This window comes from Alternaria novae-zelandiae (genome assembly GCF_023758075.1).
Source record: "Alternaria novae-zelandiae strain BMP 2774 chromosome Unknown scaffold_28, whole genome shotgun sequence".
Lineage (NCBI taxonomy): Eukaryota > Fungi > Ascomycota > Dothideomycetes > Pleosporales > Pleosporaceae > Alternaria > Alternaria novae-zelandiae.
Genome location: NW_026056988.1, coordinates 274,286 through 296,512, shown reverse-complemented (window position 1 = coordinate 296,512; position 22,227 = coordinate 274,286). Strand labels below are relative to the sequence as shown.

The 22,227-nt window shown below is 52.0% G+C and overlaps 9 protein-coding genes and 1 non-coding gene across 10 annotated transcripts; 7 read left to right on the top strand and 3 right to left on the bottom strand.

Moving 5' to 3' along the window:
- Positions 1-953: 953 nt before the first annotated feature.
- On the top strand, positions 954-1,877 carry J4E88_010089 (uncharacterized protein; the record flags this gene model as incomplete). The annotated part of the gene is made up of 1 exon (XM_049403684.1): positions 954-1,877. One exon carries the CDS (start codon positions 954-956, stop codon positions 1,875-1,877), a length of 924 nt encoding a protein of 307 aa, XP_049250613.1.
- A 333-nt stretch (positions 1,878-2,210) lies between these two features.
- On the bottom strand, positions 2,211-4,587 carry J4E88_010088 (uncharacterized protein; the record flags this gene model as incomplete). Its single annotated transcript, XM_049403683.1, has 4 exons — positions 2,211-2,749; positions 2,805-3,170; positions 3,476-3,530; positions 4,237-4,587. 4 exons carry the CDS (start codon positions 4,585-4,587, stop codon positions 2,211-2,213), a joined length of 1,311 nt encoding a protein of 436 aa, XP_049250612.1.
- Positions 4,588-6,235: 1,648 nt separating this feature from the next.
- J4E88_010087 (uncharacterized protein) lies at positions 6,236-7,302 on the top strand (the record flags this gene model as incomplete). Its single annotated transcript, XM_049403682.1, has 2 exons — positions 6,236-6,261; positions 6,321-7,302. The coding sequence occupies 2 exons, from the start codon at positions 6,236-6,238 to the stop codon at positions 7,300-7,302; spliced, it is 1,008 nt and encodes a 335-aa protein (XP_049250611.1).
- A 495-nt stretch (positions 7,303-7,797) lies between these two features.
- Positions 7,798-8,217, bottom strand: J4E88_010086 (uncharacterized protein; the record flags this gene model as incomplete). The annotated part of the gene is made up of 2 exons (XM_049403681.1): positions 7,798-8,117; positions 8,166-8,217. 2 exons carry the CDS (start codon positions 8,215-8,217, stop codon positions 7,798-7,800), a joined length of 372 nt encoding a protein of 123 aa, XP_049250610.1.
- Positions 8,218-8,658: 441 nt separating this feature from the next.
- On the top strand, positions 8,659-9,377 carry J4E88_010085 (uncharacterized protein; the record flags this gene model as incomplete). Its single annotated transcript, XM_049403680.1, has 5 exons — positions 8,659-8,701; positions 8,757-8,845; positions 8,895-8,918; positions 8,999-9,123; positions 9,206-9,377. 5 exons carry the CDS (start codon positions 8,659-8,661, stop codon positions 9,375-9,377), a joined length of 453 nt encoding a protein of 150 aa, XP_049250609.1.
- A 916-nt stretch (positions 9,378-10,293) lies between these two features.
- Positions 10,294-10,380, top strand: J4E88_010084. Its single transcript has one exon. It is a non-coding gene; the product is annotated as a tRNA-Asp (tRNA).
- A 2,738-nt stretch (positions 10,381-13,118) lies between these two features.
- J4E88_010083 (uncharacterized protein) lies at positions 13,119-14,059 on the top strand (the record flags this gene model as incomplete). Its single annotated transcript, XM_049403679.1, has 4 exons — positions 13,119-13,125; positions 13,162-13,348; positions 13,396-13,448; positions 13,473-14,059. 4 exons carry the CDS (start codon positions 13,119-13,121, stop codon positions 14,057-14,059), a joined length of 834 nt encoding a protein of 277 aa, XP_049250608.1.
- Positions 14,060-14,818: 759 nt separating this feature from the next.
- J4E88_010082 (uncharacterized protein) lies at positions 14,819-16,764 on the top strand (the record flags this gene model as incomplete). Its single annotated transcript, XM_049403678.1, has 5 exons — positions 14,819-15,003; positions 15,167-15,613; positions 15,666-15,887; positions 15,938-16,334; positions 16,384-16,764. 5 exons carry the CDS (start codon positions 14,819-14,821, stop codon positions 16,762-16,764), a joined length of 1,632 nt encoding a protein of 543 aa, XP_049250607.1.
- Positions 16,765-18,524: 1,760 nt separating this feature from the next.
- J4E88_010081 (uncharacterized protein) lies at positions 18,525-19,518 on the bottom strand (the record flags this gene model as incomplete). Its single annotated transcript, XM_049403677.1, has 2 exons — positions 18,525-18,903; positions 19,172-19,518. The coding sequence occupies 2 exons, from the start codon at positions 19,516-19,518 to the stop codon at positions 18,525-18,527; spliced, it is 726 nt and encodes a 241-aa protein (XP_049250606.1).
- Positions 19,519-20,833: 1,315 nt separating this feature from the next.
- On the top strand, positions 20,834-21,711 carry J4E88_010080 (uncharacterized protein; the record flags this gene model as incomplete). The annotated part of the gene is made up of 3 exons (XM_049403676.1): positions 20,834-20,943; positions 20,995-21,124; positions 21,217-21,711. The coding sequence occupies 3 exons, from the start codon at positions 20,834-20,836 to the stop codon at positions 21,709-21,711; spliced, it is 735 nt and encodes a 244-aa protein (XP_049250605.1).
- Between the last annotated feature and the right edge of the window lie 516 nt (positions 21,712-22,227).

The following is a 22,227-nucleotide window of genomic DNA, read 5'->3' as shown; positions in this document are numbered from 1 at the left end:
CTGGTTTTGGAGTCCTGAGTCCCCGCTGTTAAGTTGGTTATTGAGGTGGTATACACGGCTAGGATGGAGGATATGGATGAATTGGAATTGAATGGATTGGTTAGGCTCTTTGGAGTAAGGCGCGCGACTTGTTGCATGTTTGACGTTGATACCACGCAGATAGCTGAAGAACTATTGAAGTTAGTCGTAATCATGAAGTTGGCTGCTGGGGATGTTTGAGGTGTTGAGATGAAGGGTGGGGTTGTTGTATGCTGGGGCGCTACTGCCATTTGTGTTGGGTCAGCAACATCGTCATCGCTCTGCGACTTCCATCAACATCACCCAGCCTTCTCACACTTTGACCATACGTCATACCACTGTTCTATCTGTTAATGTCACAAGCATTGGATAGTTCAGTGGGAGGTTTGGCGCTTACTTCTGGGTACTGATCCCCCCCTTTGGTACGTGGATAAGTAGGGTGACATGTGGACAAGGAAAGCCTACACTATAGTACGCCTTAGATAAACACAACCTGCGGGGTTACTTAGAAGTCTACTATTGTATGTAGATAAGAGAAGCCTATACTACAGTATACCTTAGATGCACACAACACACAGAGTTACTTAGAAGTCTACTGTTGTATGTAGATAAGAGAAGCCTACACTACAGTATACCTTAGAGAAACACAACCGGTAGGGTTACTTAAAAGTCTACTGTTATATGTATTTTTGTTAAAGGTTAAGTAGAGGTGTTGGTTTGAGGCTTGGTTAGAGCGTTGGGGTAGTGTTGTTTTAGTCTCTTTTTGTGTAGGTGAGGGCGAAGTTGGAGGCAGAGTGAAGGTGAAGACAAAACCGCCAAGGCGCGGGCTCAAAGACCTAATTTGTGTTTTCCTAATTACTCTTCGTCATAGTCCTCTATCTAACAAACTACTTAACATGTATAAGGCGCTAGCAGTTATAGTCTCGACGAACACAATGCTTCGACCGTTCCGATTCCTCGACTTGCCTGTCGAGTTACGACTCATGGTATACAGCCTCATGCCAAACCGCACCATCCATACCCGATACGTCAACTCCAGCGAGGACGGAACGACCACGAACAGCTTCACTCTTATCACGTACACAGCGCCCACAGCTATCCTCGCTACATGCAAGACCATCAACAACGAAGCCACAGATATTATCCACAAGACCACACAACAGCTTCTACCGGGTCAAAACGCCATGGAGATAGCTCCCTTTATCACTAGCGTCACACCGCGGATCGAAACTGACGCCTCAAGTCTACGAGTAATCGGAGACGAGAAAGGGCCTATCAGAGCGACGTTCGACTGGTTTGCCACCCTCCGGACAGAAGACTACGATGACTTTGACGCTTCTCTCCCGAGGTACGCATACGACGCACATGACTTCCTCGTCCGCCACGGATACATGATGGAGGGCGGTACGCTGGGAGAATCAGTCCGTCACCTCGTTAACTTCATCCGCAAATCCGGACTCCTGTTTCGGACTCGCCGCCGAACGACCTGGGTGCTGGACAACAGGTCGTATGCGCTTCATGTTGCTTTGACCACGGGTGGCGATACCGAGAGATATACGAGGATTGCAGTAGAGAAATTCAGTAAAATGACAGGGCCCCGGACGTCCAAACAGATGGGGGATAACTATGTCAGGATCTCCACACTCACAAATGTACCAAGGGCACATTGGCAAGCTATCTGCTGGTATATCGAGAGTAAAGAATGGGGGCGTCGTCGGGTTATTGAGGCTCAGCGGTGGTCTGGAAAGAGGAAGAACGTTCCTGAGGAAGCAGCGCTTGTGTTTGGTTGCTACGACCTGGACGAAGACTTTGAAGAAGTCTACGACAAGTTTTGGAGGGAAGGAGATTGGGAACTTTGAATGAGTGTACAGATGAGAGCATTGTCTGATATCGGACACTAGGTCTGGGAGGTACTAACCGAATCTGAGAGTAATGTTCTAACATTAAACAATAGATCCGAGAGCTGACTTGCCTTTACGGCATTTGCAACAGGAGACTATTAAGGAATATGTCTCTCTAAGAGAATGCAATGAGGTGGTGTAGAAGAAGCCCGATGTCTATGTAGGCCGTGCTCTGCCTTGGTGTTCAGGAATCGGATGAGCAAGCCCAAAGGACACGGATCCGGAAGGGCGCACGCTTGAGCGATTCATCGTGAGCTCATTATAGCGGCAAAGTCTAATTGGATCGACACCTCAATTAACCCCCAACAAATCCGGCAACTCAATCAACTCCCTCTGCATCTCGCTACACATCTCCAAAAACTCCCTCTTCTCCATCTCCGTCGCAAACTCAATCTTCGCCCCGCTGATAACCTTCCCCTTGTCCACACTCTTCCCAGCCCCCACTTTCTCCTTACCTTTCCCTGTAACAGAAGCAGTGGCAGCTTCCGCAAAACTGTCCTTCCTCATCGCGCGATCGCCTCGATCAATCGGCACTCTCAGCCCTTTGATCTTCACCTCCCTGTCCCCGCCGTCTTTCACTTTGATAGGGTTGACGGAGGAGTTGAGGTAGAAGGCTAAGTAGCCGTTTCGGAAGTCGGCGGAGAAATGGATTAGGGCGATGATGGCGCCTGTGTCGTTGTCTTCCCAGACGCGGAGGTTTTCCAGGCCGCACATTTGCTCGGCGTAGGAGAAGGATTTGGAGAGGCCTTCGTGGATGCGCATTGTTTTCTCTGTGCGGAATGTCGCGAGTAGAGTGCGGCCCATAAGTTCGTTTTGGAAGAGTGCGGCCGCTGGGTATGCAGTTAGTCATCGTCTTCTTCCTTAGATGCTGTTTCGGTAGTCTACCTTGTGGTGAGTCGAAGACGTAGTTGACCCAGCTAGTCTTTTCTACACGCACTGGCCGATTGCCGTGCTTGACGTCGTGAAATATGAGCTCGCAGAGAACTGTGATGGAGGCTTTGGCTGGGTTGAAGTAGCTGGAGTACGGTATGTACATCTGGTCGTCTTCCATACGTAGCTCCACGCGGGTGGTGTTGTCGTCGCTAAACGCCCATACGGATGTCACGACGCGCACTGCCTTCGTCTCAGGGTCGGTTATGCGTTTCCGTACTACGGCGATTCTGCACTCTTCAGAAGCCTGGATCATTTCGACGTCTCTTGGGTCGTCCTGGTTTATCCGGTGCGAGTATTCGACGAGCGTACCGCGGCTATCTGTAGTTAGCATTACTGAACACGTACATTGAGAAGAACGGACTAAGAGCAAAGACGGCTTACACATCACATAAAATGGCGGAGTTTCGAAAGGCTTCCTTCTCGAAGGCGGCTTTTTGACTGGTAGTGGTTGAACTTCTGTGAAGTTTCATGATCTCTGGTTGCAACGAAGGGTAAGGGCTTAACATGGCATGCGATGTCTGAGTAGGTGTTCTTTCGAGTTCATAGAGTGAGCCGAGCTTCATAGCCGGAGGTGGGAGTAGCGTATGATGCCGATTGTCAGCCTTTCGGCCCGGCTCGCATACTTCCGGTGTCCTTGGAAGAGGTGATGTTTTCTTGGTCGATGTCGAAAACTGTCCGCTCAGTCGAGAGTCAGGTAGTAACGAAGATGGACTTTGCCAACCGACTGAGCTGGTACCAGCGTCAGAAGATGCATAGCTACTGCTGGAGTATCGCAAAGATGAGCCGCCAAAGCTAAATTCCGACACACGTTTTTGAACGGGTGAGGATGTTCTTGAGGCGGACACGACATCCGCCGGAGATGTCGGAACAGGAGCATCATCGTTGAATCTGACTATAGAGGACTGTTCGTGGGACTCTGGGCGCTGCGGGATCCGTGGTAGAGATATTTTGACATTTTGTGACCTGAGTGAAGATTCTGGGGGAGATAAAGCATGATACGTTTGGCTCAATGGGTCGGCGTTTTCGGTGGTCGGTGAACGCGCAGGGTTCTTTGCGGGTACGGGTGGCACATGTGAAGTGTGTGGTGCGATCATTAGGTCCTCTACCATACGATGTACTTCATCAAGCTGCTGATCGATGCTTCCAGCCGAGTGGTGCATGTTATCGACTCGCTCTGCCATTGGTATGACGGTGCTGTCCATTCGAGCCATAGACTTGCTGCACCATGGTCAGTAGATGTGTGACATGGATTTGGCAGCACTAGCCTTTGCAATGCTTCCGTCAACTCATCGATAGAGTTCGTATGTGTCTGTAACATCTCTTTCAGATCTGCGAGGTTTCCGCCCTCGGGAGTCCAGATCATCGTCCTGTATGAGGCTAATACCAGATCGCTCCACGAGCGCTCAATTGCGAACCCTCCAACTGTGCGGTGCTTCTTGATGACTTGGTATTGGTCGATCAGCGAGTCAAGATCATCTACTGTCCGTTGACAAGACCTTAGGATGGTACCAACGCCATATCTTATTTCCTGGTCAGCGTCCTGTAGCAACTGCCGCACGGACTCCGCGTGCAGCGTCTCTGCCAATGATGCCAATGATTTTGCGAGGCTGCCGATTTCCGTCTCAACATATTGAAGCTCCACTGGCGCATTCTTTTGGCAAGCAGAAAAGGTGCGTCCAATCTTCCAAGCCTTCTGCGACAGCACCAAGATGTCCCCAATGTTGGGGACGGTCATGGTGGCGGACGATGACGGGTCATGCACGAAGTTGAGCAATCAGCCAGGTAGTAAGACAGCGCACGGATGGGAATGGGGATAGCAATTCGGAGTGTCCATAAGGTCTAGAGAATAGGTAGAGAACATCCGGGGGAGCTCTCGATATACTGTGGACACGGGAGGCGTGGGGGCTATGCGATGAAGATTCGCAGCACAAACTAGAGCAGGCCCAGCGCCGTGCGCCTGGGATATAAGACTCCATAACGAGTGCCCGCGTGTACTGTGGGGACCGGTGGCCGGGTGTTCCAGTTCGCAGAGGTTGAGAATGGAGGAGCATGGGTCGCGATGCTCGACCGGGATACCACGTGGGTCAGGTAGCGTCTCGCCATTGGCGTCAACCGCACAACCGGCATTTGCCCCGCGTAGCTGCCAATACCTGCCAACCGGCGCTGGGCTCAATGAGGACCGACGTGCGCGCAAGCTTAGACTCCGCAAGTTCCAGCAATTGTGACACGCATGCGCAAGACGAATGTGTTTGGTGCAAAGAGCGGGCTACCACTCGGACCGGGCAGCCATGGCACCGGCCGTCCTGCAGGGTACCGTCAATTCGTATTAAGACTTTGGTATACATGTACAAATCCCGCCTCCTGTGGGATACGCTTTGCCGACTTCCGTGCGACGTGATAGAGTAGAGGAATTTTCGAACACATGGTACTTGTATAGCCCATCTTCCCAACCATCACGGTCCAAATCATACCCGAGAATCCATGCGCCTAGAGTGTGTAGTATTGTACAATGAATCGCAAATCGTTGTTGTCATATCGTCGTTTGGTGTTTATGCGAGGGGAGAGAAAAGACTAGAAGGGTCAGCTAAGTTCCCAAAAGTACATCGGCCATGATGGAGCGATATTTTGAGGAAGAGGTTCAGAACAGAAGCGAGCGACTCGAAGAGCGGAAAGACCATAATCCCCGTAGATGCCTTGGTCTTCCACTGACACTGCCGGGCTGGCCCATTATGACCTTAGTGTAATCTTGTAGGAACAATACGACAATCTCCTTTTTACAGTCTGCTTCCAGTCTTCGAAAGTCGCCAGGCAGACTTCCACAGCCGGCGAAGTTCTTTCCCATTGTGAAGAAGAACCTCGTGCTGGTATAGGAACGGCGGGAATAGGCGGTGTACTCACCGGATGAGAGAAGGCTTAGGCTCGCTTCGGGAGTATCCGAGGTATAGGATCAAAGGCAGGTAGCCGTAGTGAATAGCGACGCGGGAGACATCGATGATGCGCGCGATGCGCTCCTGTATGGGGTCAACGGAAGCCCGGTCTGATTGTACTTGGCGTATTGACGTACCTTGGACTCTTCTGACAACTGGTACATGTTGAGTATGCAGTCGGCCTGGGGTTGAGGTGGTCGAGTTGTACGCGGTATTGGGTGAAGGCGGGCCCAGAGAACGAAGTTGCGATGATGCGTAAAGCTCAAAGTTTTGGGATTAGCCGCATGCGTGTTAGCGCAAGCTCAGACTGGAGCTCCAATATCTTCGAGACGCCTTCACTTCGTTCCTGAACACCAATCCCCATTCACGACGCCTCACGACCCCAACTAAATCGTCCGGATTTCTATTGCGACCCAGGATCCAGAGTTTCCAGCCTATAGACAGCAGCCCTTCAACATGTCTGCCCCGAGTGCGCGTCACTGGTAAGTTGCAGCATTCCGAGTAGCGAACAAGTAGTGAACATGGACTCACGAACGCGCAGGGAACAGAATAAAGAAGCCACAGTCTACGTCGGAAACCTCCATGAGCGCATCACGCCCCGCATTCTTCACGAGCTGATGCTCAACGCCGGCCGAGTACGAAATGTCAACATGCCCGTCGATCGCGTCAACGGCCAACATCAAGGGTTCGGTTTCGTAGAGTTCCACACGGAAGCAGAAGCAGATTACGCGCCCAAGATCATGAACAACGTCGCGCTATACGGAAGCCGGATACGTGTTAACAAGGCGTCCGCAGATAAGCAGAAGAATGTTGAGATTGGCGCAGAGCTGTTCATTGGTAACCTGGACCCTGGAGTGGATGAAAAGACACTGTACGATACATTTGGCCGCTTCGGGCCGTTGGTGAATGCGCCAAAGGTCGCGCGCGACGACATCACGCAAGCATCCAAGGGATACGGGTTCATCTCCTACGGCGACTTCGAATCCTCAGATGCGGCTATCGCGAGCATGCACAACCAGTACATCATGAGCAAGCAGATCACGGTTCAATACGCATACAAGAAAGACGGAAAGGGTGAGCGGCACGGAGACGAAGCGGAGCGTATGCTCGCGAAACAGGCCAAGGCCCACGGAGTTGCGCCTGCTGTGCAACCTCTGCCCGCACATCTTTTCCAACTTCCACCAGGTGCTGCACCGAGTGGACCAGCCATGGGCATGGATGGACGTGGCATGCCCGGCGCACCAAGCGGACCTGGAGCAGGATATGGACCCCCTGGCGGACCTCCCGGCGGACCTCCTGGTTACGCTCCCAACGGCCCTGGAGGCTATGGCCGACCTCCTTCCGCAGCTCCGGTTGGCCATCCAGGTCTTCCACCACCCCCATCTGGCTTGCCTGCTCGCCCACCAAGCGGCGCTCCGACGAACTTCTTCCCTCCTCCGCCCGGCTTCAACGGCCCACCGCCAGCCTTCGGCGGTCCCCCAGGTTTCGGAGGGCCTCCCGGCTACGCTCAGGCACCGAGGTAGAGAGAAGAGACGCGAAGGGATCAATGACAATCACGTTGAATATGGGCGTTGTAGCTTGAGCAGTCTCCAAGATGCTAGAACCAGTACTTCAGCGAGCCAGGGGACCAGGCCTGTCGGTATAATAGCCGTCCGCAGAAATCGCGGAAGTCATGGCCTTTGATCGACATGAAGCAGCATGAGACGATGGCGTCACGATGGGGAGGCATGGTATTCGCCAGGCTTCGAGTCGATTAAGGGAAAACATCAAAAGTGTATTTGAAAAGGCGCTGAAAGGTCAGCGAAAGAAAGACGCAGAACTCGGAAGAATAGAGGACACAGGATATCTGGCGTCCAAATCCGTACTCGCAGAAAGATACCCGCCAAGAGCATGTCAGACAGAGATAGGCCACTGAAGGCAACAAAGGAAATGTAGTAATGTGTCCAAACCCCATACAAAAGAAAGAATTACGAAAGAGCCCTGTAAATGAAAACCGCCATTGAACCCAGTCGTTGCAATTATGAGAAGCTGACAAACTTGGGGTCGCGGGGTATCCCATCGGCTCCAATGTTGTTCTTCTTGAACCTCTCCTGCATGTATATTCTGCGTGCCTCGTCGAAGTCGCAGCCGCGTCTCTTCATAATGCGCATAACCTCCTTCTTCCCCGCGTCGTCCAAGCCTTGGCGCGAGTCGCCGGCTTCCACGTTCCCACTCAGGTCAAACGCTGAGGACGAAAGGCCGGCTTCGATGTCGTCGCGGAACGAGGATGGGAGGCGCGTGTAGATGGGTCCGGGGATAGGCAGAAGGTGTATCCAGCGGTGCCGGGTGAAATAGGCAGCTGCGCAGTGTCAGTGTGGCGCATGAGGTGTTCACTAAGGCAACATACCTGTCGCAATCACCAGAACGAAGAGCGAGACGGAGTAGAGGATGTAGGCCATGATGAAGATTGCTTCCGAGGCTGCGCGAGAGGTCTATAGCGTATGCGACAGAGCGGAGGTCTTCGGGAGTGCGGGAGGGAGCTGCTCGGCGCGACAAAGGAGTTGGTGATGAATACAAAAGAAACGGATGTGAAGTAGATTCAGCGGTAGTGTGTAGATGAGGGCCTCTGAAGCCAAGGCATTAGGGGAGGTTGATGCAAGACAACGATGGTTTGTAACCACGGAGTCGCGGACAAGAACGCTCGGCTGCACCGCCTCACGTCGCGTTCATGCATCGTCACTTCCGCTCCGCTCTTGGCGTCGGCACGCACGTTGATCCATCCCCGAAACACGCACTAAGCGCATGCGGTAATGCAGACGAGGGCCCTCGATTCAATATTGGCGAACTTTCCCAACGTCAAGCAATCGACATCGTCCGTATCCACATTCCATACAGACACAATGGCCACCACTATCTCGCACGATCTTGCCTGGGAGGTTACCAGTGAGTGAAAGACTGGGACGCGCATTGGGGAGGGACTGGGGTTGACATATGGCAGAGGGACGCAGCTCCACGCTCGTCAAGAGGGCGAACGGTATCCAGTTCTCGCGCGATCCTCTTAACCTGAGGAACGTGTACAGCCGCAAGGTATGTGTGGATGTTGTATTCTTGGGGATAATTGACTAATTCTGCTCAGAACGAGGGCTCCATTGCCAACAAGGTACGACTACCACGAACCACGAATGCGCCGCGCGCACATGCGAACCAACACAGGACACGGTATTGACAACGTTGGAATAGGCTATCGGTGTTATCCCCGGCCCCGAGGGTGGTGTCACTCTTCTCATCAAGAAGGCCGACAAGCACCACCAGCCCGCATCTGCCATCCAGACCACCACCTTCGGCCCCAGCAGGTCCACCCGCAAGTACGTCTTCTCCAAGTCACGGCTGTCCTCGCTCGACTGCGCCGATACTGCATATCAAAGGACCGCTCGCTGACCAACGTAGGACATACTCCGCCATCGTCAACTCCACCACCAAGCGCAACTACCGCCCCGACCTCCGCCAGGACGCCGTTGCTAAGGCCTCCGCCATCCGCAAGAGCCAGAAGCCCGTCAAGGAGTCCAAGCCCACCAAGGCCAGGGGTGCCAAGGCTCAGGCCGCTGCCACCGAGGCATAGATCATGAGATACTGAAGAGCGTGGTGCATGTGAATTGGTTCGGAGTTTTACTTCATTCGGTTCATCATCTTCTGTGGGATTCGGAGCTCATGAAAGAAAATGAGCATGGGTTGCATGAACGAATAAAGCTAGAGTCTTCACGACGAATCGACTCGGCGAGAAATGAATATGCTTCGAAAACCAAATCCTGGTGCCGTCTCAATGCCGGTGTGTACGTTGTCCCAGTGATGGGTATGGTTCTATGGATGTTTCCCTGGTCTCATCCACATGTTGCATGTTCGTGACGGCAGATCGCTTACATGCACAAAGCCTTCTGGGTGTACTTTCAACACAACAAAAAGTCGCAGTTCCATGCCTGTGGAGACTAACTGTGACTTACTGTATAAATACGTAAACATGACATATGTCTAGTGAGGCAGTATATGCAACGTGAGCTATGCGTACATGGCCTTTTTAGGATGAGCCCGGGCGGAAGGTCTCAATCAAAGAGGAGAGTGACAGCAGGGCGCGGCAGAACAGAACCCACTTCTGGTCCGTACACATAATACAGCCAAGTTTGATTCAAGCGGGGCTTTACGTCTGAGCATAGTGCCAACTAGTGCGTACCATGGTCTTGGGCCAAGCTTTAGTATTCAAGTATACCAATTCGAAAAGAATGTAAATGGATCCTAGATAATTGCAGCAGCTTATGTAAGCAGCATTAGTCTATTCGCATGCCATGTGCCGTAGCTAAAATAGCCCCTCCAGAGCTGGCTAGCCGCCCACACCTGGGCATTCAGCACGCAGAACTTTTGCCTATTGACGCAGCAAGTCGGCGCCGCAGCGTTCGCTGCGCTGTGCGCAACATATGGTCTATGATATTTGTAATTTCAACGCTTCCCATCGAATCACCTACTCAACCATCTCGGTTGCTCAATCTTCAGTAGTATAGTGGTCAGTATTTCCGCTTGTCATCTTCACAGACAACTCGCGGGAGACCGGGGTTCAATTCCCCGCTGGAGAGCATCTCATGCATTCTTTTTTTGCTTCGGATGGGCTTTCGCAAACTGGCCATGAAGGTCAATTCGGGGGGAAACTCGTGACGATGTTTTTTGCCCTGAGTAATGCATACTACCGCACTTCATAAGCCTGCAATGGTGCCAGTAACTTCGTATGTGAGTAATAAGTCATAATAAGGAACGTGAAGATTTTCACAATATGTACAAAAGTTTACTCTATGTTGACAGAAATTACTCAATCGTTGCCGTAGTCCGTCGTCGCTTTCTGCTCCTCTGTGTGGGTGTTGACGGATTCGCAACGACCGTTTTGTCGAGCGCTTCTTGAATCTTCCTTGCAGACCACCCGTCATCGGTTGGCGTCCAGCTCCTCAGAAAGGAGGCTGAACCAGCGTGCCAGATGAGCTGTTTCACGGTGCCTGGCGGTGCGACTAGTAAAATTTGGCATCTTCCCTTTGACACCATGCGAATTCGCGTCGCTACACGCTTTACGAACGTACTCATGCACGGAAGTGCATAGCCCGGTCCGCCATGGTATGTGGGACTGGAATTACAGTCCATGACTATTGTTGTGAGATGTGTAATAGGATATTGAAGCAGCGCTTCCCGCCAACCATCAAGTTCCCTTGCAAGTTTCGGCTCCTCCTCTGTATACTCCAGCCAATTGCTCTCGGTACATTTGAACAGTTTCTGGTTCTCCGAGAACAGTTTCAACCTGATCTTCTTCGGCAATCTAGCTGGACTCTGTGGGGCTATCGCATCCTTGACCGTGTCTGTTGTTTGCTGGCTCTTGTGATTCGTGAGCAAGCCCGATAGTGCAGCATGCGTCTGGAACGTGACGCTTCGCTCTCGGAGTATTGTAGATATGGCTTCCTCACGAATCGCTTTGGAACAGCCGAGCAATGGGATTGGCACCGTTTCGGTAATTGCATGGTACACGATCGTGGTGTCGGTGAGTGCATATGACCAGATGGCCTCGCGCAGTTCCACTGCCAGGATTGAAAGTGTGCCGAGTGGATTCTGTCCTGACTCCATGTCTATTCTGGACGAATGGTGTTTGTAGTGGTTTCCCCAACGTTGCTCAGGTGGGACCAGGTTCTTTATTCGAATACGCCGTCACCGTGCAGTCGTTCACGCCAACTCTTTCGGGAAAGTTCAAGTTTAAGCTCAACGCCGCAAGATGCTGTCCAAATCTATTCGTGTCGCGAAAGGGTTCTGTGTGGCTGAAGAGTGAAAAGCTGTTGAGGGGGAGAGCCGAGCAAGCGGAACGCTGCGGGCCGCGGGCGTGGACCAATCCAGCGATGGTCATGCACTAGCCGCTAGCGAATCGCCCGTCTTCACCTAGGCAGTCGCGATGTTCAGCAGTTGCATACACCCTTGACCCGAGATCTTCCCTTATCAGTATACTTTGAGCCTGGCGATCGATCCGATCGCCTCTGCGATGGGAGTTTTTCGTGACGAACGCACACGCAGGAATGGGCCGGGTATCACAAAGCCCTTGTCTCACAGATCCATCAAACTGCCCAATTGCCGAGCGGCCTCGTCCATACACGTTGCCCGTACAGGGCCTCGCCTGGCCGGTCAAACGCGGCCGCATTCTCGCTGAAGCGCTACGCATAGCAGCATATTTTGACGAGCTGGCGCAGAGCATACCTTGCAGGCGGGCCGTTTGTCGCGTAGCGATTGGCTATACAATAGCCCTTCTCAGAAGCGACTTCATCCTGATTAACGGTCTAGCTCCCAGCGGCAGCTAGTGGCTTACCGCATGTTTCTTAGGACTGCCGTCTGATCCACCGCTGCTCTCACTAGATTGCCAGTACAAGGCTGAGTGCTGCCTCAATTCCAGCTCTCCGTCTACCGGTTTGGCCACTGGTACGCGCTATAACCACTATACAACAGCATGTCGTGGACTCCGGTGGACTTCAGCTGTGTCCGCTACTCGGCGGTAGAGGGCACACACTACTTTCATGACTCCGCCTTTCCTTCCTCGATACAGTTCTTGTTGTCCGGTCGCTGGGAGCCTTGGGACGTCAGCTACGTGAAGTAGTACGTCGCGCGTCTTCTCCAGATATCACCCGTAGTGAGACTAACGTATCGAAGCAAAGCTCAAGATCCGGATGTCCGACGCGTTGCAGAAGAAGCAGAGTTGCGACTTATCCGGGATCCTTACTCTGGATACATTCCATGGCCGTCTCCACCTCCCTCTGCTACAGGGCCTCCATCACTAGCTCCCATATACGGCCAGGCTCCATCACAACCGATTGTCACCCATACTACGGTAGCAGGTCTCATGACACCTTCACCGTCAACGGTAGTTGAGAATGCTGTTCCCGGCTCGCCACGCGATCATAGTACGCCTTCGTCAGCAACGACAGCAACCGTGTATGCTTCCCCGTACGCATTTCAAGCTGCGGCGCCAACTGGCGCCACCCAAATACCGCCAGAATCGACTCCCACTGTTCAAGCAGCTCCTGAAAACAATATGCGCCCATCTTCGCAGTACATCGATCCCGCCTTACGTGATCCGACACCAAACCAAGCAGCACCTCTACCAGCCATCCTTTCGAGAACGAGAGAGACGAAGATTCTGCTTTCCATTGACGGTGACGGTATCCGGGGCTTATCTGCTCTCCTTTTAGTTGAATCGCTGGTCAACGCGATCTGCGTCAAAGTTGGGCAGCGCTTAGACAGCCACCAGATTTTTGACTTGACAGGTGGTAGTTCTCTTGGCGGTATAATAGCCATCATGCTATGTCGACTGCGCATGCAAGCCCACAGAGCAAGAGAAGCTTACAAACAGATCGCGAAGCAAGTGTTCGACAATAAAAGGGCCTACTTCAGATATCTCGACCCTCATGCACAGATACAGAAGCCTGACGACAGCGCGTTAGAGAACGAAATCAAGAGCGTGGTTCAGCAGGAGCTAGGCAACCCGGACGAAGTACTCCTAGATGGACGGCCCGACTCGGGCGACGTGTGAGTAAAGCCTATTCATCCGCGACGTACATACTGACTCGATAAAGTTTCGCAATTACGACACAAATGGATATCGGCACGTACTGGAGTGAGAAGCGTAGTAAAATTCACTAACGAATTGAAGGCACGAACAAAGCTGCCCTTATCCGATCTTACCAAACACGGCGCATAACTGGACCGGACTTGGAACCCAACATGCCCATATGGCAAGCGATGAAGGCGACCTCGGCGGCCCCACGATATGTGCAATCCGAGCCAGGCGTACCGCAACGCTTCGTGATTCAAAAGGGTCTCGTTGACCATGGGACTACAAAGAACAATCCAGTCCGCGACATCCTGTATGAATGCAGGAAGCTGTTCCGATATGCGAACGACATGATGATCATTGTCTCAGTCGGTACGGGCGTCGGCCTGAACCGCAAAAATGAGATTCCCGAGATGGCGAATAGCGTTGAGGATAGGAAGGCTGAAGCAAGATCGTGGGGTGATAGATTCGAAGCCGAACATGCTGCGTTGATGGAGCGCAATTGGATGAAGTACTTTCGGTTTGATGTGACGGGGTTGGAAGATGTGCCACTGGAGGAGTGGAGTCACGAAGATCTGATTAAGGAGAAGACTTCAGCATACCTCGCTCAGCCAGAGGTGGGACAAAAGTTCTATGCGTGTGTTGATGCGATAACGGCGCTGCTGTTGAGCCCGCAGGGGAGGTAGTCAGACACGGCAACGGTAAATATGGCACAGCTGGTGGACGATAGTCGGTCGCAAAAGTGCTCCTAATAGTAATCCGATCACCATGAGGTACATGTCGGGTTTTACCCATCTATGCCGCGGATTACCACTCTCTGGTCGGCGTTGCCAGGTCGCGTGCGCCTAGCGCGCCTGCCGTCCATTCGTATGCCCGTCCACCACGTGTCGACATCCTTTCACACTCATCTCCTAAATAACTGCTTGGGTGCATGACATCACGCAAACCGGCGTCAAACTCCGTGCCAGGTACTCTGCATATATCGACTGTATGAGCAGGATCTGACTTCCTGGTCGACGCCGCGTAACCGCAGCGTATAGAACGCCTATGACGCCATGCCTCATTCCTTCTCTTGGCCCAACACCCGCATCGACCAAACATGGGAAACATCACGCACATCGCATTCCCCATCATCGGTCGATGCACCCTTATTTACCCCGCGATCAGTTGATTACTCTTGGCTGCCACGGCTGTGTATGCCTTGGCTCAAAATGACAAGCCTCACATTGGCGGAGTAAGCTTACCGAAGATGTAACCAGCCGCCTATTGACATCAGAGGCACGGAGTAACGGGCAGCCTGATGTCGCGTAGAGGGTGAGCGAAAGGCGAAGAGGCGTATGCACTGCGGGCGAGATGGTGTGAAGTATATCTCGTACACTTCTTCGTTTTCCACTTTTCACACCTCTTTCTCGCACTCATCCTCCTACGTGCGTGCGGACTTCGACATGGCTACTGTAGACGATGGCAAGCCGACAGCTGTGCCTGACACAGAGCGCGACCCCAACTATGGCGAAGGCACAGAACTTGAGCAGGAGAAGACGGACCGAATAATCACAGGCGACAAAGTCGAGCTACAAGACAGTGATGCTTGGGACAAGCTTGGTTACTCGTTCCCAACTTGGCGCAAATGGTGAGTTGAGCTTATGTCTCTTGTCTGGATGCCGCTTTGCCGTGAGACCCGACCATTGTGGCGGAGCATCATGAGAGCCTATCATGGGCTTACGACCTCCTCGCGATCGCTCTCTCCGTGTTGCAATGTTCAATGTACGGCGCTGACAATGATTCCACGATAGGCAGATCCTCATCGTCGTCTTCTTTATTCAGATCAGCATCAACACGAATGCGTCCATGTACTCGCATGCCGTCAGCGCCGTGTCTGAACACCATGGCGTCAGCGAACAAGCAGCTCGCGTACCACAGGCAGCGTTCTTGATCGCCTACGGTATCGGCTGCGAGCTTTGGGCTCCCTGGTCAGAAGAGTATGGACGGTGGCCCATCCAGCAACTCAGTCTTTTCCTTGTCAATCTCTGGCAAATACCAGCTGCTTTGTCAAAGAACTATGCGACATACGTGGTGGTCCGGACGCTCGGAGGCTTATCAACGGCTGGCGGCTCGGTCACACTTGGTGTACTCGCCGATATGTGGGAGCCGGATGAACAAGAGTTTGCTGTCGCTTTCCTAGTGCTATCATCCGTTGGTGGGTCTGTTGTTGGTGCCATCATCGGAGCGTTCGTAGAAAGGTGAGTACATCATTGGCAAGTTTCGCTAGCAATTATTGACTTAGCTCTCTAGGTACAAGTCGGTCGAGTGGATATTCTGGGTCCAGCTCATCATCGGAGGCTTCGTCCAGCTCGTTCACTTTGTCTGCAACCCCGAGACTCGCTCGACAATCCTATTGGACCGTGAGGCGAAGAGACGACGTAAGACAGGTGAAGACCCGAATATCTATGGCCCAAATGAGATCCGAGGTGGCCATAAGATGAGCTTCAAAGAGGTCGGCACTATCTTCTGGAGGTGTGTAACGGCTTCAAGGCTTGATGGCTTCGATGCTAATGATAAGATAGACCTTTCTACATGTTCTTCACCGAACCAATCGTTCTATGGCTCTCACTCCTCAGTGGTTTCAGCGACGCCCTGATCTTCACATTCCTGGAGTCTTTTGGTCCCGTCTACGAACAATGGGGCTTTGGCGTCGTTGGCGCAGGTCTAGCCTTCCTTCCCATCTTGATCAGTTACTTCCTGGCTTACGCTTCGTACATGCCGTCGATCATCAGTTTCCGGAAGAAACGACGACAGAATCCAGGATCAGTCGAACCGGAGGCCCGACTTTGGTGGTTACTGTTCCTCGCTCCGCTGGAGACTATAGGCTTGTTTGGGTTTGCTTGGACGTCACTTGGCCCAGACTATGGTATTCCTTGGATCGCGCCGATGATCTTCTCGGCAATGGTTGGCATGGCGAATGTAAGTTTTGGAGCCTTTCATGTGGTGTTCAGTGGCTAATACTTCCCAGTATGCAATCTACCAGTCTTCAATCGACTACCAAACCGCCGCATACGGCCCCTACGCCTCCTCGGCAACCGGTGGCAACGATCTCGCTCGTGATGCCCTCGCCGGTATCGCTTCTCTATACTCCACACCGCTTTACTCGAATATCCCTGGTCGACCGTTACAATACGCTTCAACTATCCTAGCCTGCCTTGCTTTCCTGGTCACCCTTCCCATCTACATCGTGTACTGGAAAGGTCCGCAGATCAGAGCCAATTCGAAGTTTGCGCAGAGCCTCGATCAGAGTCGGCAGCAGAGAGATGAAAAGAGGAGGAAGAGTGTTCATCCAGGTGTAGAGGGGCCGCTGGGGGAGAAGGAGCAGAAGGTTCATCGAGAAAATGCGTAGGTGTAGGATCCGACGAAGATCGGATGGCGGCGAGCCAAGTGATTTGGCTGATGCCCTTCCTCTGTACGATACAGACACAACGCGTGATAATAATAAATAAGATCGATGTACCAAATCTTTGGTGGGTAGACAAGCTTGTGCCGCTTCCGTAGCTCATGCCCAATTCGAAACGAAAGGTGTAGCCTCCACAATATCTCTCAAATCGAATTCTGCATTGCCCAACGGCCTCCGATGGTCTTGATACCAATCGAAACTGATCCACGGTGGGACCCTGGCCCAAACTATCCTTTTGCCCGAAATAAAGCTGAAGATGAGGTTTGGTCTTGCATTCGCAAGTGTCGTTAAAGCAAGTCCTAAACCTTCCGGTTGCATCCGTTTGGGATGAAAGAACATCCTGCCTGACGATAGACTTAGTTCCCGCAAATTGGGTACCCACTCGGGGTGCTCGGCGAGAGCCCACAGTTCGGCTGGATCCGTATAATCAGAGTCCCCAGATAGGTGGATGCTGAGGAGAGCTGGGCACGAAGAGACGAGTGCGAAGAACACGTTTCGACTGCGGGACTCTTTCAGATGAGCAGATTGCAGACTAGGGCTGTGGTGAATGAGATGAATCAGACTTTGCTCTGTGCCAGTTTGTCCCGTAAAGAATCTGGATTCCCAAGTGCTGATTCGAGTTAGCAGGATGACTGCTTCCTGCAGAAAGATAACGCAGCTTACTTTTGGCCAGAGTGGATATGCTTTATCTTCCCATTCATGTTGACCGCCAGAAGAGCTTCATCAGTCATGCTTTTGGTTATCAGCAAGCGGTCTGCCGAGAGAAACACGTCCAGTTGACTTACATGCCTACGTCCAACTGACGACCCGCGGCGCATCGCTCGCAAATGAGCTTACTCCACTCGAAACTCCAATGGCATTCTGGTTCAATAGTGATACCGTGTCCAGTTGAAAGATGAGCGGGTTTTCGCCATTTGGATGAATCAGTCAAAATTTCGGCGACGCATTGGCGCCCACATGAACAATTACTCAGAACATCTGGGCCAGAGTCCTCTTCCTCGTCCTCTTCTTGCACAGTCGACGGGGTTGGCGGTGTGACAGGTGGGGTTGTTGGTGTTCGACTGATTGGTGCCGAACGCGACTGCATCTTCGCGCGACGAACGCGCTTCTGGTGCGGAGGTGCCTTTGTTTGCGCAGCTACCACTACACTCTTGGCCGCTGCTAACGCTTCATCTCTCGAGACTACTGGAAAGCCCAGTCTTGCAAAGCTGCCCTCAGATGCGATGTTTGTGTTTTGTGTGCGAATTGGTGGCATAACTGCTGAAGTTGTCGAAACTTCGAAGGGGAAAACAGAGACTGAAAAGACAATAACAAAAGAACGATGTTCAGATGACCTAGATTTTATAGCGCATACCTGTAAGTGGGTCTCTGCCGTATCTTACATTGGGGCATTACTTTTTCCTACGGCTGAAACTCAACCCAGCTGTACCAACCCCCCAATATCTCGACACCAGTTGCGATTGGTTGCGTTAGTGCATACAAACAGGTTTGGACGATGTGGCAGGCACATGGCGAACGCCCTCTCGTGATGCTTATAAGCCACCAATCCTTCCTGTAGTTCTGTCGTTGACTAGCGCGGCGCTGTAAATTTGACAGTTCGTGACATCCTGCTAGTTGTGCTCCAATAAGCCCAAGATACTGTCCAACCAAAGAAAGATATATGTTGAGAAAGAAAGTACCTATGGCCTGGCCCGCTTAGGTATAGCTCATGTGTCAACAGGGATACTAGTAGACACCTTTCTACCATTGATGTATGTTGTATGACTAGTCGACATGTACCACGAATCATACTTCTTGTAATGCGAACGATGAACCTGCTCGATTGGTAGCGTCGGTCGCGACCTTCCAAACTCTCGCATGCCACGCATGTAGTTTTTGTCCGAAGACTGGTCGCTCAGGCGTAGTTTCTTCAAGTTCGGCGCCAGATCTGGGTTAGCGGCCATTTGCTGGAAAGCGGCTTCGGTAATACCACGACCGGAGAATTCCAGATGGGTAATGTCACGACAGAAGGTAAGAAGGTGAATTAGACCTTCGTCACTCATGCTGGGACCGCTACCCCCGGGTAGGAACACCTTCTTCAAGTTTCTGCAGCCTCTAGCAAGGCGTTTGATACCCTCGTCTGTCACAAGGCAGGCTGTCGTCAGTCAGTAACAGTTCTATTAAGTCTTGCATAGCCATCGAGCCGTACCATTGTGAGCGTCGTAATCAGTATCCAAGTATTGGAAATGAATTTCCGTAAGCAAGTCGCAGACTTTGGGACCTAAGAAGAGGATGTCGTCTATATGTTTACTGAAAAACGCAAATTAGTATTGCATTGTATACACTGTAAATATCGGGAAGGGGTGCGACTTACTCTGCCAGTTTGAAGCCTCTTCCAAAGACGATCTTCCGTGTCGATGTTCCAACGATTTTGTGGTACTTGTCGTCCCAGTGGTATCTGGAATCTTCGAAGGCGGCTTGTTTGTTTCCTTTGACAAGGGGCTTTGGAAGACGAGGTTTTGGCTTCGGCGCGTCTTGCACTACTTGTGCTACTTGCTCTACTTGGACTGCAGCGGGTCGTAATACGACTGAAGGCTTCGCTCGGGCCGCTGCGGCTACGACCTCCTCTTTCGGGGCAGGTTTAAAGCCAAAGGCAGCGAGACCGCGCGAAGAAGCAGCTTGCGCAACACTGTTCTTCTTCTCTGTACGGATTGGTGGCATGGCGGGATTTTGTGTGTAACGACGGGAGGTGAGGAAGGAGGTTTGGTAGGAAATGAGATCGTGTGCAAACAAGATGCACGGGCCGGGATTGTACCAAACAGGGGCGTCTTGTCCAGAAGGATATTACCACTTCAGACGTCGCCAGCACATCGGCGCCATCGCATAAGTAGCCGTCCCAGGTGGGTTCAAAGTACTTGTAATCGGATTATCGCGAGATAAAATCGCGAACACACGCAGAATTGACGCGTCTTCACGTTACCTTGATGTAAGGAGGCTGCTGGGACGCGTTGCAGCGGAAAGAATAGCATCTCCACGCGCAACTTTCGGGCCTCCGTATCACAAAAGGAAGCTGTTATTGTCAGTCCTCATTTCAGTAGATGGTCGACGTGGAGATTCACATGTTCGTTGGAGAGGTGATCGAACGTTCGACGGCGCGCCAACCAATGTCATCGCGGCAGGGTGGCGAACCACGCTAGTCGCCAGCCACCCTCACGGAGACGTGCCTTCGCACTTCCTGCAACCGCGCATCACACGCTTCACATCAGCAACACGGCCATTGAGCAGATTTCCTACGGCTATGCTACGGTTTATATCGATTACACGCTCCAACACCCTGCAAATAGCCCTGCAACCTGTCTCCCGGCTGCCGCCATGCCACTCTCTACGGATCGTTATCTCGCGGCTTCCTCAGCCGGAAGTATCAGAACTGTAAGATAGGATGCGGATGCTCAGATGTATTATATGTGCAGTTCACGAGGCTCTCAGTAATTCCTGCGCCAATCAAGCTCTTCCCCAGTATTTCCGCTGCCATCCTGGTATGCGCAACAGCTATCAACACAGATACTGGAAGATGCCGCCCATGTTGTAAGTCTTCATATAGAACTTCAGCTGATGGTTCAAGCTACTTTGCAGTGAAGGGATGTGGAAGATTCGGAAAACTGATAGCTATATGGTGATGCTACGAAGGTGTCGCTCATAAACATAAGCGCTCACAAACCGCAAACACACAGGGAGTGAAAGACTGAAGCCGCTTCTGACTCCGCTCACACTCTACTCTCGCACATTGGAGCCTACGCATGTGACCTCATCTCTGATAGCGCTAGTTTTGACGTTCGCTGTCTTTCCACTCTGCCCCTCCACTTCCTATGGTCTACGCGTCTGAATTCTACTTCCACTACGACTCAGCTTCTACACATCTTCATCGGGCTCACCAAGCGATATGGCTAGTCAGAATCCCAATCAAAGTGACAGCGAATCACTCCACGCGGCCATCGTTGGACATGTCGATAATCCTACACGCGATAAGGCTTTGGCAATGGCGTCGACAAGCAGCAGGCCCGGTGCGGACATGCAGTTTCTTGCCATCGCGACCGGTCAGATGTCACCTGAGGAGGCATACCCAACGGTTGAGGATACTGAAAGAATGTATTGTCGAACACCTATCAGACTGGACGAATAGTTCACTGACAAAAGCAGGTGGCGCGCCCGACTCGTGAAGAACGCACGCAGGCACGTAACCATTGTCGCGAAACTGGGAAATGAGAGCGCGACTTGCACTCTACCACAGGATCTTGCTACAGGCGGATCAGACGAGATTGGGAAGCAGGTTAGTTCAAACTCCGCGGAAAGCCATTCTTCCGCAATGTTACGCACGGTAACATCGCGCTGTCTCGATAGCCTAAACTAACTACTCGACAGGTGGACGCTGCAGGAAACAGCCGCTGCGTGGTGACTATGCACGAATACGACTTCATTGTCGTTGAGATGATGATACAGCATATCCTCGACGTCGAATACCATCTAGACCATACCCAGAAGCTCGACAACTACAAGTTGACACATCTGAAGAAGGCCCAGCCTGGTATCGAAGACGATAGTATTACGGTACGGGTTGACGATACACCAACAGAGTTCCACCTCAAGGTATACCTGTGCGCGAGAAAGATGGCCATGCCGGTGCTCTGGCCCATCGCTGTTACACATTACCATAACTCTCTTGTCGAGAGCCAGCCCACCGCCGAAGAGTTCGCCAACATGCTGGAGAGAAACAAGTCGTACTTCGAGTCAGACTACACCAAAGGAGAACTCGTACACTTGATCGCGGGTGACGTGTCTGCGGATGGAGACGATGGCGAGGTCAACGATCACATGGAGCATGAGCTTCAAGGCTCACTCGTCATAGAGACAGAGTGAAGCTGGCATGGGAGCTGCTCAGTTAACTCACATTCATGGTACTTCTAGGTTTGGCGTTCAAAGTCTGGCGTTCACAGGTGGTGCTTCTGGAAATGATACTCGGGAAGATAGGTTCCTGTAACGCAGATACAATGAAATGGGCAATGTATTGCGCTTCAAACAGGGCATTTCAATGATGACAATCGGAGCGCGAACACGTTCAATCAGGATTCGTGACGCATGTTGCTGCACGCACATTACTAGATGTTAATCAGTAGACACTTCTTAAGACAACGTATACTTCTACCTTGGATTTAGACTTGTAGTGTGCGACACGGGTTGCGGCCGCCCCTAGTGACGGCGCCGCCAGGATACGTCGGGGCAGTTGTGGGGCGCTCCTCCGCGGCGTACCGACCTCACCCAATGCTTCAAACTTCCTTCCTCCGTCACCTTATCATCCATCGCATTCAACACTGTATCGCATAGTATTCGAATGGCACGTTTCATTACGACTATGTCTCTTTCGAAGTTTCCCAA